The sequence below is a fragment of the Chaetura pelagica genome, unplaced genomic scaffold, assembly GCF_000747805.2.
Source record: "Chaetura pelagica isolate M959 unplaced genomic scaffold, ChaPel_1.0 scaffold589, whole genome shotgun sequence".
NCBI classification, from domain to species: Eukaryota; Metazoa; Chordata; class Aves; order Apodiformes; family Apodidae; genus Chaetura; species Chaetura pelagica.
The window spans coordinates 293,630-307,295 of record NW_009954619.1 but is presented as its reverse complement, the minus strand read 5'-3'; the positions used below and the strand labels follow the sequence as shown (position 1 = coordinate 307,295).

At 45.6% G+C, this 13,666-nt stretch overlaps 1 protein-coding gene across 1 annotated transcript in view; it reads right to left on the bottom strand.

Moving 5' to 3' along the window:
- Positions 1-12,757, bottom strand: part of LOC104395818 (vacuolar protein 8-like) — a 22,471-nt gene extending 9,714 nt beyond the window's left edge. The window contains exons 1-9 of the mRNA XM_010005563.1: positions 12,739-12,757; positions 10,760-10,879; positions 9,715-9,834; positions 8,963-9,082; positions 5,070-5,192; positions 4,115-4,197; positions 2,965-3,090; positions 1,436-1,481; positions 17-150 (exon numbers count right to left, since the gene is read on the bottom strand). Of these exons, the coding sequence (XP_010003865.1) occupies positions 17-150; positions 1,436-1,481; positions 2,965-3,090; positions 4,115-4,197; positions 5,070-5,192; positions 8,963-9,082; positions 9,715-9,834; positions 10,760-10,879; positions 12,739-12,757 (891 nt within the window). The remainder of the gene's footprint in view (positions 1-16; positions 151-1,435; positions 1,482-2,964; positions 3,091-4,114; positions 4,198-5,069; positions 5,193-8,962; positions 9,083-9,714; positions 9,835-10,759; positions 10,880-12,738) is intronic.
- Positions 12,758-13,666: the final 909 nt, after the last annotated feature.

Below are 13,666 nucleotides of genomic sequence, written 5' to 3'. Positions count from 1 at the left end.
CCCCGTGCCCTCCCACCTGGTTGTGCGGGTGCTGGGACAGCCTCCAGAGCAGCGCGACCGATGCGCGACGCACGTCCTGGCTGCGCGACGCCAGCAGCGAGCACAGCGTGGGCAGCACGGCCTCTGCAACCATCTCCGCCTGGATGTCTGCTGGGTGGGGAAACAGGCACGGTCAGGGAGCTTCAGTCAGGCCCTGACTCATAAGCATCTGACTGCTGCAGTGATGAAATTAGAGGGGACCTGTCCAGTGACCAGCAGCGAGCACAGCGTGGGCAGCACGGCCTCTGCAACCATCTCCGCCTGGATGTCTGCTGGGTGGGGAAACAGGCACGGTCAGGGAGCTTCAGTCAGGCCCTGACTCATAAGCATCTGACTGCTGCAGTGATGAAATTAGAGGGGACCTGTCCAGTGATGAAATTAGAGGGGACCTCTCCGCCTCGAAGGGATGGGACAGGGCTGGATGTTTGGTTATGAAAATAAACCCTCCTTTGTTTTGGCTCCTTTTGCCCAAGCTGGAGAGCAGCCTGCAGCTTTGGACACCCTGCAGTTCCTGTCTGAGCCTCAGTGAGAGGAAACGGGAGGAAGTTTCTGAGGGCTTCCCTGGCCTAAGACCAGGCGAGAAGGCGGCAGCTCCTGCTGCACAGAGATCCCCCCCAGGCACCACTTGCCTCTCGGGTTGTGGTTACCCAGGGGAGAGGTCACCCATCCTGCCTGAGCCCTTGTGCCCCCCTCGTCCCTGAGCCTCACCAGCTGTTTCTGGGCACTAAAGGCAGTGGCAGAGCAGCCAGCAGACCAGGGGCTTTCAGCCACGCCAAGAAGCAGGGCAGCAGTTCCTTCATTTCCAGCTCCACTGTCACAAGGATTGAATGAAAATCCTCCACGTGTTCTAGATGAACAACCCTCCCCTGGACCCCTGGGCTCTAACGTTGAGGCTGCTGGTCCTTTGCTTTCATCTCCTGATCGTGTTGCAGGAACGGATCTTGGGCAGGTAACAGGAGACCAGTTTTAAAGAGGGTGGCAAGTATCTGGGAGAAGATTATATTTAATGACAGACAGGTTCATGCCTTGGGAGAAGGCAGGTCCCCACTCAAGCAGCAATTTCAGGAGACATTCTGTCCTAATCAAGTTTAATGTTTAGGAAACGTGGAAGGGAGAAATATTTAATACAGCTACAAAGGCTCTGTGCATGAGAAGACCTCTGCTGTCCCTCTCATTTCATCCAGATACTTCCCCTTGCTATCTGGGAGTTCTGAGGCTGGTTTAGTTAGTAAACCTGCACTTCCCTTTTCCCTTAACATCCAATTAAGATGTAGAAAATAGGGTATCTCCTTACTTTTAATATGAAAGGTTCCCAGCCCACTGAGCTCACTCCAAAAGGCAGAGAGAGAAAGAAAAAGAAATAGTATGTTTTGTTTATCTCCAATAAATTGCTTACCACTGGCAGCCAAATTTCTGAGACAAACACATGCCTGGCTGGAAACCTGCTTGTGCCAAAGGGGGGAAAAAAAAAAAAGAGGGGAAAAAGAGTGGTTTCAGTGATGCATGTTCTTGCCTATTGTACACAAGATAAACGTGACAACACTAGCAAGATATGACATTATCTCTGGAGACCAAAATTTGGGACACAACTTTTTTTTTTCAAAGTTTCTATTAATTTTTTTCATAGAATCACAGAATGTCTTGGGTTGGAAGGGATCTCTAAAGCTCATCTAGTCCAGCCCCCTACAATAAGGAGGGACATCTCACACTAGACCAGGTTGCTCAGAGCCTCATCAAGGCTGACCTCGAATCTTCCCTTTTCTAGTTTAAAACCATCACGCCTTGTCCTGTCTTTACATGCCCTTGTGAACAGCTCTTCCCCAGCCTAGACTCCTTTGAGGTATTGGAAGCTGCTACAAGGTCTTCCTGGAGTCTTCTTTTCTCCAGCCTGAACAACCCCAAGTCCCCCAGCCTGTCCTCATAGCAGAGCTGCTCCAGCCCTCTGATCATTTTCAATCTCCTCTAGTATCAGTCATCCTGTTGTCAGTTAGGAAAAGACAATGGAATTCAGGTGTTGGTTTATTTTAGGAATGTCAGATAACTTATAGGAAAATGAAGTTAATAGGTGTCATTTTCTTTACCTTTTTTTCACCTCCCTTCTACACAGAATTTAAGGTTCCAACCTTTAAGTCCTGAATTGTGGCTTATTGAAGTTTCTTTGGGGTGGCTCAACTAAGTAAAATTTTCAAGGTGTTACTCTTTGAAGCCATATAGTCAGAGTTATGGATACCAAAAAGAAAATTAAAAAAAAAAGTAGCACAACAGATGTTTCAGATACCTCCTGTCCCAGACACAATGATCAAAGATAGTTGAGAGCCTGGACAGAGCACTTCACACACATCCTTTCAAGTTTAAAGAATACAGGCCATCCCAGTCTACAGAATGTGTCTGGGGCTATGGAACAGCTTTAATGATTTCCCTTCTCTTTCTCCATACATTGATCTTGTAGAGCCTAGGTATGTATCATAGAATCACAGAATCATTAAGGTTGGGAGGGACCCTAAAAATCACCCAGTTCCAACCCCCTGCCATGAGCAGGGAACCACTAGACCAGGCTGCACAAAACCTCATCCAACCTGGCCTTAAAAACCTCCAGGGATGGGGCATCAACAACCTCCCTGGGCAACCCATCCCAGTTCCTCACCACCATTAGAGTGAAGAATTTCTGCCTAATATCTCACCTAAATCTCCCCTCTCTCAGTTTAAACCCATCAGCCCTTGTCCTGTCACTGCCCTCTCTGATGAAAAGCCCCTCCCCAGCTTTCCTGGAGCCCCTTCAGGCACTGGAAGGCTATCTCATATGTCTTTTCTCATGGGAAAGGTGCCTCAAAAAGCACCTATTGATGAGCAGAGTTGTGAAAGACTGAGCCTGGAAGCTCTGCTCTGCTGCTAAGCCTTTAGACAAAGAGAAAGCTACATCTTTACCTTGTCCACAGCAGAGGACAGGAGAGAGATGAGTGTCCGCAGCAGGAACCTGTTGGCAGGGCTCAGCAAGGCTTCGTGGTGCTGAGCATTGGCTGCCACGTTGCTCAGGGCAGCACAGCTGTAATACTGCAGAGAGCCAAGAGCAGAGAGAGAGGAGGTCACACTGGGGCATGGTGAAGAGAGTCACAGAATAGTCATGGCTGGAAAGAACCTCCAAGATCACCCAGTCCAAGTGTCATAAAAAAACCCCAAACAGCAACAAAACAACAAAAAACCCAAACAATCCCCCCACACACACCTTGATTTACTCAAGCAGGATGTGGTCATTGCCCTCATGCCAAGGGATCATTTCCAAAGGATTTAAACAATAAAGCTAGGGAGGATTATATATATAAGAGCATGTATTACCAGGGAGGTATAATTAGAAGAAACAGGTTGAACTGCAGTGGAGGAAATTTTAAGATGAATCTCAGATGGTTTGCAGAAAGCAATTCCAGAGACTCCATCACTTCAGACTTTTAAAGAGAGAACTGGATAGAGACAACAAACACCAGAGGAAACAGCCCTGTTCTACTCAGGACCAAATGGAGAAACTAGTGGATTAGGGCTGACAACTCTTGACTCAGGTTTTCATCAGCAGACTGTTGGTCCAAGACCAGCTTTCTGTCACGAGTGCAGAATCTCAGAGGTGCCCGTGCTAGGCATAAAACAGGAAGATTTCCCAGACATTTACAATTAGAAGAAAAAGTCTTTGTAAGTTATTCCTTCTCAGAGCAGTTAGTACAATTGCTTAGAGTGCAAGATCAAAGTCAGGATGTAAAAAACTCCCCCAACAAAGCAGAGGAAGAGGCTTATCTGCAACTTGTCTGAGCTGAAAGACACACAAAGGTACCACCATGTGTCCATGGGTTAGTGTGTGCTGGCAGAGGCACTTCTGTATCATAAACTTCCTCCTGTGGAGCTAGGAAAACTGTGCTTTGAACAGACATCATCTGCCTGAGCTGAGTGTCACCGAGATGCTCTCATGTGTTTCCTGTCCTCTCTAGAGAAGCCTTCCCTGCTCTCCACCTTTTCATTCCACAGGCTGTGGTTTGTGCTCCACTTACAGTCACACTGCTCTGTGCAAGAACCTGACCTGTTTGAGCCATACCTGCACTTCTGAGTCAGGAGATTCCAGCAGCAATGCAAGAACTGGCAGGGCTCCTTCCTTGCACAGGACCTGTTGGATTTTCTCTGCCATTAGAAAAGGAAAAAAAGAAAGGTGCTGTTAGAGCGTCTTTCCCCTTCCTTCCCTCTTTTCTGCAGGGGATATTCATAATCATTGGATCTGAGAGTCTGAACTGCTGGAGAAGCTGGAAACCCTCACACATTCACCCTGAGTTCTGTGTTAAAAACCAGCAAATTATGTTTAAAATTCTTAGCGTGTAATAGCCAACTGTAGAAGTTCTTGCCAACCACCCCCTTACACCATACAGAAGTAGCAAATCATTCACCACTGCACCATCAGCTGTGGGGGCACTGGTATTAGCTAGAGGTGAGACTTGGTGCTGCTTTGTTTCAGAGTTAGTGCAGGGCAGTGCACATGCAGCTGCTGAGGTGCAAATAGTGCTTTTGCTACAGCTGCTGGCAGATACCCCAGGTCCCTTTAACATCTGGCCCATAATAGTCACATTTTGCCTCTTCCAACTTCAAGCTGGGGATACATGTCCATCATTCCTAGAGCTTGGCCTGGTTGGATGGGCTGCTGAGATGGCCTCAAGGCACCACTGAATGTGCTGCTAGCTTTTTAGACCCAGCTCTTTCTTTAACAAAACTGGTTTTTTTCCTATTTCTTTTCTGATTATTTAAGTGCTTGTACAGTAGCCCCTTGGGGTTGAGAACAAAGCCTTCCTATTTCAGTAGCAGGCAACAAAGAGTGTGTATTAGCTAAAGAGAGGCCACATTTACATCACCAGCCTATGCCATCTACAGAAATGCCACATGCAAAGGGAAGAACCTCTTACTGACACACTTTTATTCTTGCCCCAACCCTTCAGAGTTATTTTTTTCATGAGTGAGAAATTTCCTTTCAGCAATTTTAGGTAAGCCATTAGTCAAGAAAGTACCTGATCTTGTGAGGTTGAGGATAGCCCCAACTGCATTTTGCTGGACCCTGGGATCGTAGGAATTGGCAAGAGACAGCAGGGGTGTCACTCCTCGAGCAGCACCAATGGCTTCCCGGTTGGACTCTGGAGAAAAGAATCAGGGAAAGCAAGAAAGGAAGAGGACATTGTCATCTCACTGTGAGCAGGGAGCAGGACACCAGCAGGACTAGATTTCTTAGGTGTTTGCTTCTCTGGTTCTTCGGTATATACCAACAGTTCCCTGCATGTTCAAAGGAACCTGTTAAAGCTCCAATGGCTCAAAGAGAAAACTGCCTCCTGACTTCTGGATTAGCCACAGGTCACAGCTGGGTCAGTGCTTCTGTTTCGTGACTGGGATGATTCAAATAAAGGGAGCAGAACTCCCCTAGCCAGGTTAGCAAGCTGTCATACTTGCCTTGTACTCCTGGTATGGCTGCTCAAGCTATTCACAGAGCATCAGCAAAACCCTATGTAATAACTGCAGGTGAGACTGAATTAATTTAGCAGGGTATATTCAAGGCCAGCTTCTCTCTTGGAATGTACCCATGTCACTCCTTTTACAGCTACAAACAACACTGAGGTTTCTAATGACAGAATTTTACTTAACCACTGGAATTGGGAAATGCCTCCTCTCTGAAGTGGTGATTCCTTGCATGGCAGTGTATGAAGCTGGAGAGTTGTGTTCCACCTCCTGGAGCACAAGGGGAACTCAAAAAATATCTACAGAGTCTCTTGAGACTCCTGGATGAAAAACTGGGAGGAAAATTCCTATAATACTTAAATAATCAGCTGCTCCATATAGAAGAGAATGCTTCCATTATGCTTCTCCCTGCCCCTCTACCATGAGACCATCTAAACCACCCCACCCTCCCCTTTACTGGCTTATTTATATCTGCATATTATCTGTATTTAGAGCTTGTAAGAATTCTAATGGCAAAAACATGGTGTTGGCAGTGGTGTTGTTTGAATTTGATGAGATTTACATGGGAATTAGACCAATTAAGAATTCTCTTAATATCATAGCATTCTTCAGATTATTTCATGAAAGAAAAAGAGAGGTGGGCCCATGCAACTGCATGGAGTTCAACCAGGCCAAGTGCAAGGTCCTGCACCTTGGGTGCCTGGTCAATACCTGGGTCAGGGCAATCCCAAGTACAAATACAGGCTGAGGGGAGAATGGATGGAGAACAGCCCAGAGAAAAAGTACCTGGGGGTGCTGGTTGATGAAAAGCTCAACATGAGCTGGCAATGTGCACTTAGAGCCCAGAAACCAACCCCATCCTGGGCTGCAGCAAAAGAAGTGTGGGCAGCAGGGCCAGGGAGGGGATTCTGCCCCTCTGCTCTGCTGAGACCCCACCTGCAGTCCAGCTCTGCCCCCAATATAAGAAGGACATGGAGCTGTTGGAACTGGCCCAGAGGAGGCCACAGGGATGCTCAGAGGGCTGGAGCAGCTGTGGCTGCCCCATCCCTGGAGACCTTCAAGACCAGGTTGGATGGGGCTTGGAGCAGCCTGGGCTGGTGGGAGGTGTCCCTGCCCATGCAGGGGGTTGGAACTGGATGGTCTTTAAGTTCCCTTCCAACCCAAACCAGTCTGTGATCCTATGAGAAAACAAAGTCCACAGTCTACATCTTTCATTGTTTATATAACCCAAACTGTCACTGAAGACCAGAGGATTTGTAGTTGAGTATTGTTTAATTTACATACTTTTCTAGGCAGTTCAAACCATGGCCAGTCTCCAGGAGTTTGCTCAGAGAAACATGAGGGAAAAGAAAGCAAGAAATGTGAAAGTAATTGGATGAGATCAACACTTCAGGTGCCAACTAACTTGGATAGTTAAGAGAACAAAGATGCTATTTCTGTACCTGGAACCTATCTACACTGGGGAACTGACACACACAGTCCAGCACATCTGCTCAAGTGTAGTTCACCCAGTACCAGTTCAGTGTTCCAAGACAAGTCCTTTTCTGCCTCCATAAGAATATTTTATATTCACGAAAATGCCTTTAATTCTAGGGGAAAAAAAATGCACTAAGTTTTGAGCAAAATAACTGCTCTGGGAATAGTCATGTAATTAAAAATAGCTTTTCCATGTGGGAAGCTTTATTGTGGTAAATTTTTTAGGCCAATTTTGAAGACAAGTCTTTCTCCAATGTCATCTGCCTGCATATTCTTCTTTTATTTCCCTGTGCAGAAGCAGAAATTTTGTGCTGGTCCAAATGATGGAAACCAGTTTGGTGTGATGGAAAGGTATTAGTTGAGCAAAGGAGAGCAGTAAAAAGATTGAGAATTCAGATATTGCTGCTTTCTTCATTCTCTTTCACAGTACACTCCATGAATGTTTATGAATGTAGAATAGAAACTCAAATTTAGGCAAAAGGATTCAGACAAAACCTGGGGAAAATATGGTGGCATATGAGCCATTGGGTGCTTCAGAAGCTTTTCTTCCTTAAAAGAGAACAACTGGCTTGATGGGAAAGGCCTCACAACCAAGATAGCTCAATTTTTCTGCCTGAGGGCTCAGAAGGGCTGGTCACCACTGGGAGCCTGCAGTGTCAGGAGGACCTCTCAGCTGCTGCACAGGAGGTGGCACCTGGAGACCCCAGCACCCCATTCCTGCCTAGGAAGGACTGGAACTCCTGCTGCCATCGTGGGAGAGTGGAGACACCACCACATGTACCCATCACACAATGGAAACCTCTGTGAGCAAAATAATAATTCTTTTTTTTTGTCATTTTCCCTTGGGTCATTCACTAACTGACAAGTTGTTCTCTCCTGCAGACTTTGTTAGTGCCCATCAAATCCAGGACACCCCAATATCTTTACACACACCATTTTCCTGTAGCCTTCTTTCCATTCTTATTCTAGTTTTGGTCAGACAATGTGGCTGAACACCCTCTGCTTTGTCAGCTCAAGGAGGGAGGAATGCCCATCTCCCCAGGATGACTGTGCACATCTCCAACAGATGTGGCAGGATAACGTTTCTCTGCTGTTGTTTTGAACCAGGAAGTTAATACAAAGGTGTGAGTGCAGCACTGTCAATGCAGGACTAAAACATGGTATAAAGAAGAGACAAGTTAGAAGGGTGAAGCAACAAAAGCAGAATGAAACTTTATAGTACAAAATACATGGATGTGCACCTGGAAACTTCTGTTGCAAGCCCTTAATTAATTGGTGCCTACTGGAAATAATAAAAGAGGAGGATAAAGACTGTTTAAGTCAGCTGCAGGGTCTAGTTGCACCATGATGCAATTACAAAAAAAGCAAAATGTCCCACAAAAGGTATTTCCCCAGATGCCCCTACAGGAGGCACAGGTGAGACACCAGCTGGAATATGGCACATTGCTGGTGACCTCTCTGTCAGAAGAGATTAATTCAAAGTGGAACTCCTGCAGCATTTATGTACATCTTGGGACTGTAACAGTGCCTGCAAAACAGCAGATGCAATTGCTGTGTCCCCCTCCTGGAACTCATCCCTCAGCACCAGAAGGGCTGTGAAGATGGATGGAGGGCCTGGCTCACAAAAGGAGGCTGAAACGAGCTTGGTTTCTTCGGTCCATTAAAATAAGGAGCCTCATCTGCATAGACCTCAGAGAGGGAGAACTACTGAAGCAAAACCCAGTGTAGACACCTACTGAGTCATGAATATATTTAGGTTGGAAATCAGAAAAAGGTTTGTAATCATAAGGGCATGAAGGGCAGAAACATGGAAAGAAAGATCTTCACTGGAAATCTCCAGAGGCAGAAAGTATGAGGTGGGAATTCCAGAATTTGCTGCTGCATCTTATGACCCAAACCCATGGCAAATTGTTCTTCCACCTTTAAATATGACATGAGAATTGAATGAATTAGTAAAGGGAAAGAACAGCAGACTCACCTGAAACAGCCAAAGTCATGGTGCAGGCACAGGAGTTACACTGGACAGTGGGATCCTCTGACTCCAGTAGGTCCAGAATTGGCTCAAGTAAACCCATCTCAACAACCAATTCTTTGTCAACTATTCATAAAATTCAATAAAAAATGGACAAACAGAAAAGTAAACAGTTGGTGCCTTTGTGAAAAGAAAGTGTTTTCCTCTGCTTTGGTGGTCTGTATTATGATTATACCAAATAGAGCCAGGATGGAAACACCTGAAAGACACTCACTGCCCCTGCTTGGGTTTGCCTGGTTCCTCTTCAGGCTCACGAAAGTAAGAGATGCTCAGACCTTCTAATTCAGAATGTGTCAAATATTTCAGCTAGCAATTCTGTTTCCAAACTTAAGATTAATATTGGAAAGTGCAACAGGTTTATTTCTAAAAGATCTGTTGCTTGAAAGTGTAAGTGGTGGGCTCTTGATCCAAGAAGGAGAGCAGTGAAACCCTTCCCACACCACTGCTCTGGGAATCACGTATCAGCCTTTGCACACAGATCCAAGATCTCTTGCCACATGATCTAGATGAGAGGGATCTGATATATCCTGGTGCCACCAGAATCTGTGTGGCTTGCAGACAGAAACAGAGCCACACCTGTCCTGTCAGGAGCACAAGAAATGGGATTTGGATTTGTGTAGACCTGAGTGTGCAGACATTTCCCACTTCTGAGTCTGGCTGAAGAGGTACTTTATGTGAATGTGGTGTTAATTACTCACTGTTTCCTTCCAGCAAGAAGTTCACAAGGGACAAGGAAGACATCTGCTGCACCTCCAGGTCAGCAGAACGTAGCAAGGCATAGAAGGGTTCCAGATGCTCAACAGGCAGGGGAACATTCACTGCAGGGTCGAGAGGAAACATTCAGGAGTCTCATCATTCAGCACAGTTCACATTTATCTCTTGTTGGTCTTAATCCTCAGGTGCTACCGTACATACTGAGTGGCATTTCCCTTCATTTAAATTCCATTGCCACTGGCAAAACAGGGCAAGTTTCCTGAAAAGGTTTTGAATAATCAAGTGGTTCAAACCCATCATGTGAAGGGAAGCAACATGCCTGGCTACCAAACCAGTTATTCTGCCTCAGAGCAGGGCCTCACTTGGCCATCTGCACTTTTTACCCAGAAAAAAATATATGGGATAGAGCTACCAAGTCAAGTGCCAGAATGTTCTCCTTGAAGTAAATGTAGAACAAACAAATCACAGCCTGCTTGTTGAAGGTATTTCTGCCTTTTTGCAGAACCCTGACTCTTGGTAGATTCTTCTTTGGCAAATCTAGGCTGGTTTCTAACCATTTACAGGCTACCCCAGGAGCCAGGTGCCCACATGGAATAGCTAGGACAAAGAATGTTTCCTTCACAAATTTCCACTACAATCTGGCCTCTAGTGTTGTCCTTTTCCAAAAATTATATAAGACAAAACCTTAATCTATCACTATGTCCATTTCCTTCCACCATAGTTTTGACTTTGTTACTTTCAAGAGATTCAAGGTACATTGACTCTAACTCCTTTGGGTTCTGCTGAGCTTTTCCAGAAGTATGACAGTTACATAAATGAGAGTCTCAGCAGAGATATCTCCCCATGGCAAAACCCAAAAGAACCGCCCACATGGCAATGGCAGCATTTCCATCTTCCTTAGCAAACAACACAGCATGGAAGAAATAGAACTTTGATTCATGAGTCAAAGGGATTTTCATAGTTGGAAAAAACCACCCCCTTTTTATTTACAATTATGTGAAAAATTTCTAAAGCACTGAGGTAACTTACTGTGCTGACTCACGTGCAAGTAGTAGAGGGCAGCAGACTGCTGCAGACCTGGGTTTTCTGAAAAGGCCAGAGTCCTCAAGGCTTCCAGAGGGTCCTTCCCAAGCGGAGACATTTCAAAACCTGAAGATGTACAATGACAGCACACACTCAGTTATACCTGAAAAGGGTCAGTTTACAAAAAGAAATGAAAACTTACAGCCAAACAAACACATAAGGAATTTTTGTACTGCAACGACTCCATAGAGCCCATCTATCCTTATTCATTATTTCATGAGGTGCAGAATTCATTCTGCAATGAATGAATCTGGAATAACCTGTCCTTGGCAATGCCTCTGGTGAAGCTCACAAAGCTAGTGATTGGAAGCAAGATAAATTATAACCCTTAGACACTTTTAGGCTATCCAATATAAATGCAGGTGTTCTTGTTCTCCATAAAAATCTGTATTTATTTCCTGAATCATAGAAGATTTTTGTTAAAATATTTCCACTGCATATAGTGTTCATAGTTATGAGCTAGAGAAGGAGTATTCACTTTAAACTTACTAAAGTTTAAGTTCATTGTGTTTCTTGTCCTGAGTATTACAATAAAGGATTTCAGGGAATAGCAGCATAAATTGGAAGTGGGCTTGCCTGAGGCTCAAATTTCTAGCATGAGTGTCTACCTGTTTTCCAGCATGATAGTTCCCCTAGGAATAAAACAGATGTTCAGCAATAACTATCAAGTAATAGCAGTCATGCATGACTTCTGAAATGTTCTTATAATGTGTGGAATGGAGCAGCAGAGTTTAAAAAAAAAAAAAAAAAAAAAAAAAAAGGCCATTGAACAACTGCTCAATACTATAAAATGCTGAAAAGCTCAGGTAGACCCAACTGACTGATGGAGCACTCTATTATAAGATGTATTTTCAGACAATCAATTGAAGCAGTGCATTAATGATTGAAATATCTCTATGAACAAGATCTACTTTAGCTCCCACGGGAGAAAGAGATGAGAGTGTGAGCTTCTGTGCCTCAGTGCAAAACTCAGCCAGCAGGTCAAGGCATTAGAACCTGCTGACATGTCAAGAGTAGCAAACTCCAGCCTTCAAGGTTAGGTAAGTGGGCTTCACAGAACTGCTTCATGTGAAGGTTTTGTTTAATAATTAACAATACACATTAGCTAATGTGTGACAGTTATACAGAAAAATCAGGATCTCTTCCTGTAGTTCAATTCTGTTCCTTACACACTGACTACCTGAACCTCCCACATAGCTGTGTGGTTCTGTCGGGAAGAATGATAAAGCAACAGCCTCTCAGAACCTTTATCTGCTCATAATAACCAGCATTTGCCACCCTAGCTAACAGCTGAGTATGTTGATGAGCTGTGAAGTCTCTCCTTTGCACTCAAACTGTCCAAATGTTGGCTCCCTGCTTGTTATGATTTGTCCAGAACTGAGGACAGACTTGTTCCATCTCAGAACAAAATACACAGGAAAGCCCTGAGGTGAGAGGGATTTCTCTTGGTTCTCTTCATAAGGCTTCCCTGCCCCCATCTGTCTTGCAAGCAGGATTTGGCCACCTTGATTCTTCCTGGGTGCTGTGTCTCCTGTGATGGGCCCTGGGGTCACCCTGAGCTGCCACAGCAGCTCTAGGCTCCCTGCTGCTGCTCCAGGCTTCAGATCAGCCTTTGGGAGACCCAGCTCAGAGAGGAGAGGATTTCTCAAGAAATCATACACATTCTTTTCAGGAATCACTAGTGGGTGCTGTAAAGGGCCACTCTGGCCTCACCACTTTTTCCTGACCATCCCTCCATGGCACCTGATCCATCAACAAAGACTCTTCTCCAGTCAGGAAAATCCCTACTCTGCATCAGGCTAAACTGGTCCTATTCTGAATATGGACTCCAGGATTTAGCCAGTGCTTCAAGTGCAGCAATTAGAGAACTGTTTCAGCTGCTGATCAGAGCGTGGGACCCCCCCCCAATTCACACATGTTCCCACCAGCCCGTGTCACAGCCATGATGCCAAAGGCTGTTCCATGACAGACCATTCCAAACACCATGAACAGCATCACACCATAGAAAAATGCCTCTCCTGCTCCCCCTCTCAAGATGGTTTTATGTCCCTAACAAGGCAAAGAAAGGAACACTGCTCGGTGCTCCACACCCTGCACACCAATGAAAGCAGAAGGTGATGCAATATTTTGTAGCAGCTTTAGCCCAAAGTTGTTAAACTTGAAGGGATCCATCCAATTAGCTGTGAGACAAAGCAAAGCTAAGCAAACAATGGGCCCAGCCCAAACTTAAGAGAAGAAAGGTTTTTAGATTGGACAACTGACAAAACACACTCATCCAAGAACATATTCTGTGATAGAGGGGTAAAATAAAGCAAGTTTTCCTGTTGATACTGTTGTATCCTGGAGGAGGATGAAGAGAACATCACATGGAGATAAACAGGGGAATGAGAGAGGTAGACTATAAAGCAGAGGAGGCACAGGAAGGGTCATGGATCTACTTCGATTCAAGCAGAATCTCATTATTGTGTTCAAGCCTTATGTCTAGAAAGCTTGCACAAAAACATTTAGGCAGATCAGCCGCTTGGAACCCGAGGAAGGCCTGGGATCCCAGCGGTTCCTGCCCCGGGGTGCTCTGACCCCCCAGCCACGGCACAGACACCCCCAGCCGGCCGGACACAGTGCCCACCGACCGGGAACCTCCCTGCCCGGCACCCGCTGCCTCCTCCCGGCCCCCTCACCTCAGAACATTAACTGCAGCTGGCAGGAGGACTCGCTGTTGTGAAACCTACTGACGTGGGTTATGCATCAACAGCGGCAGAGCAGGAGAGGGACCGACCGTTTCTGCCCGGATCCCACTGCTGCTGCTTGAGCACTTGGTATCCCGGCTGCCAAGGAAAAGCCCGGTAGCTCCAG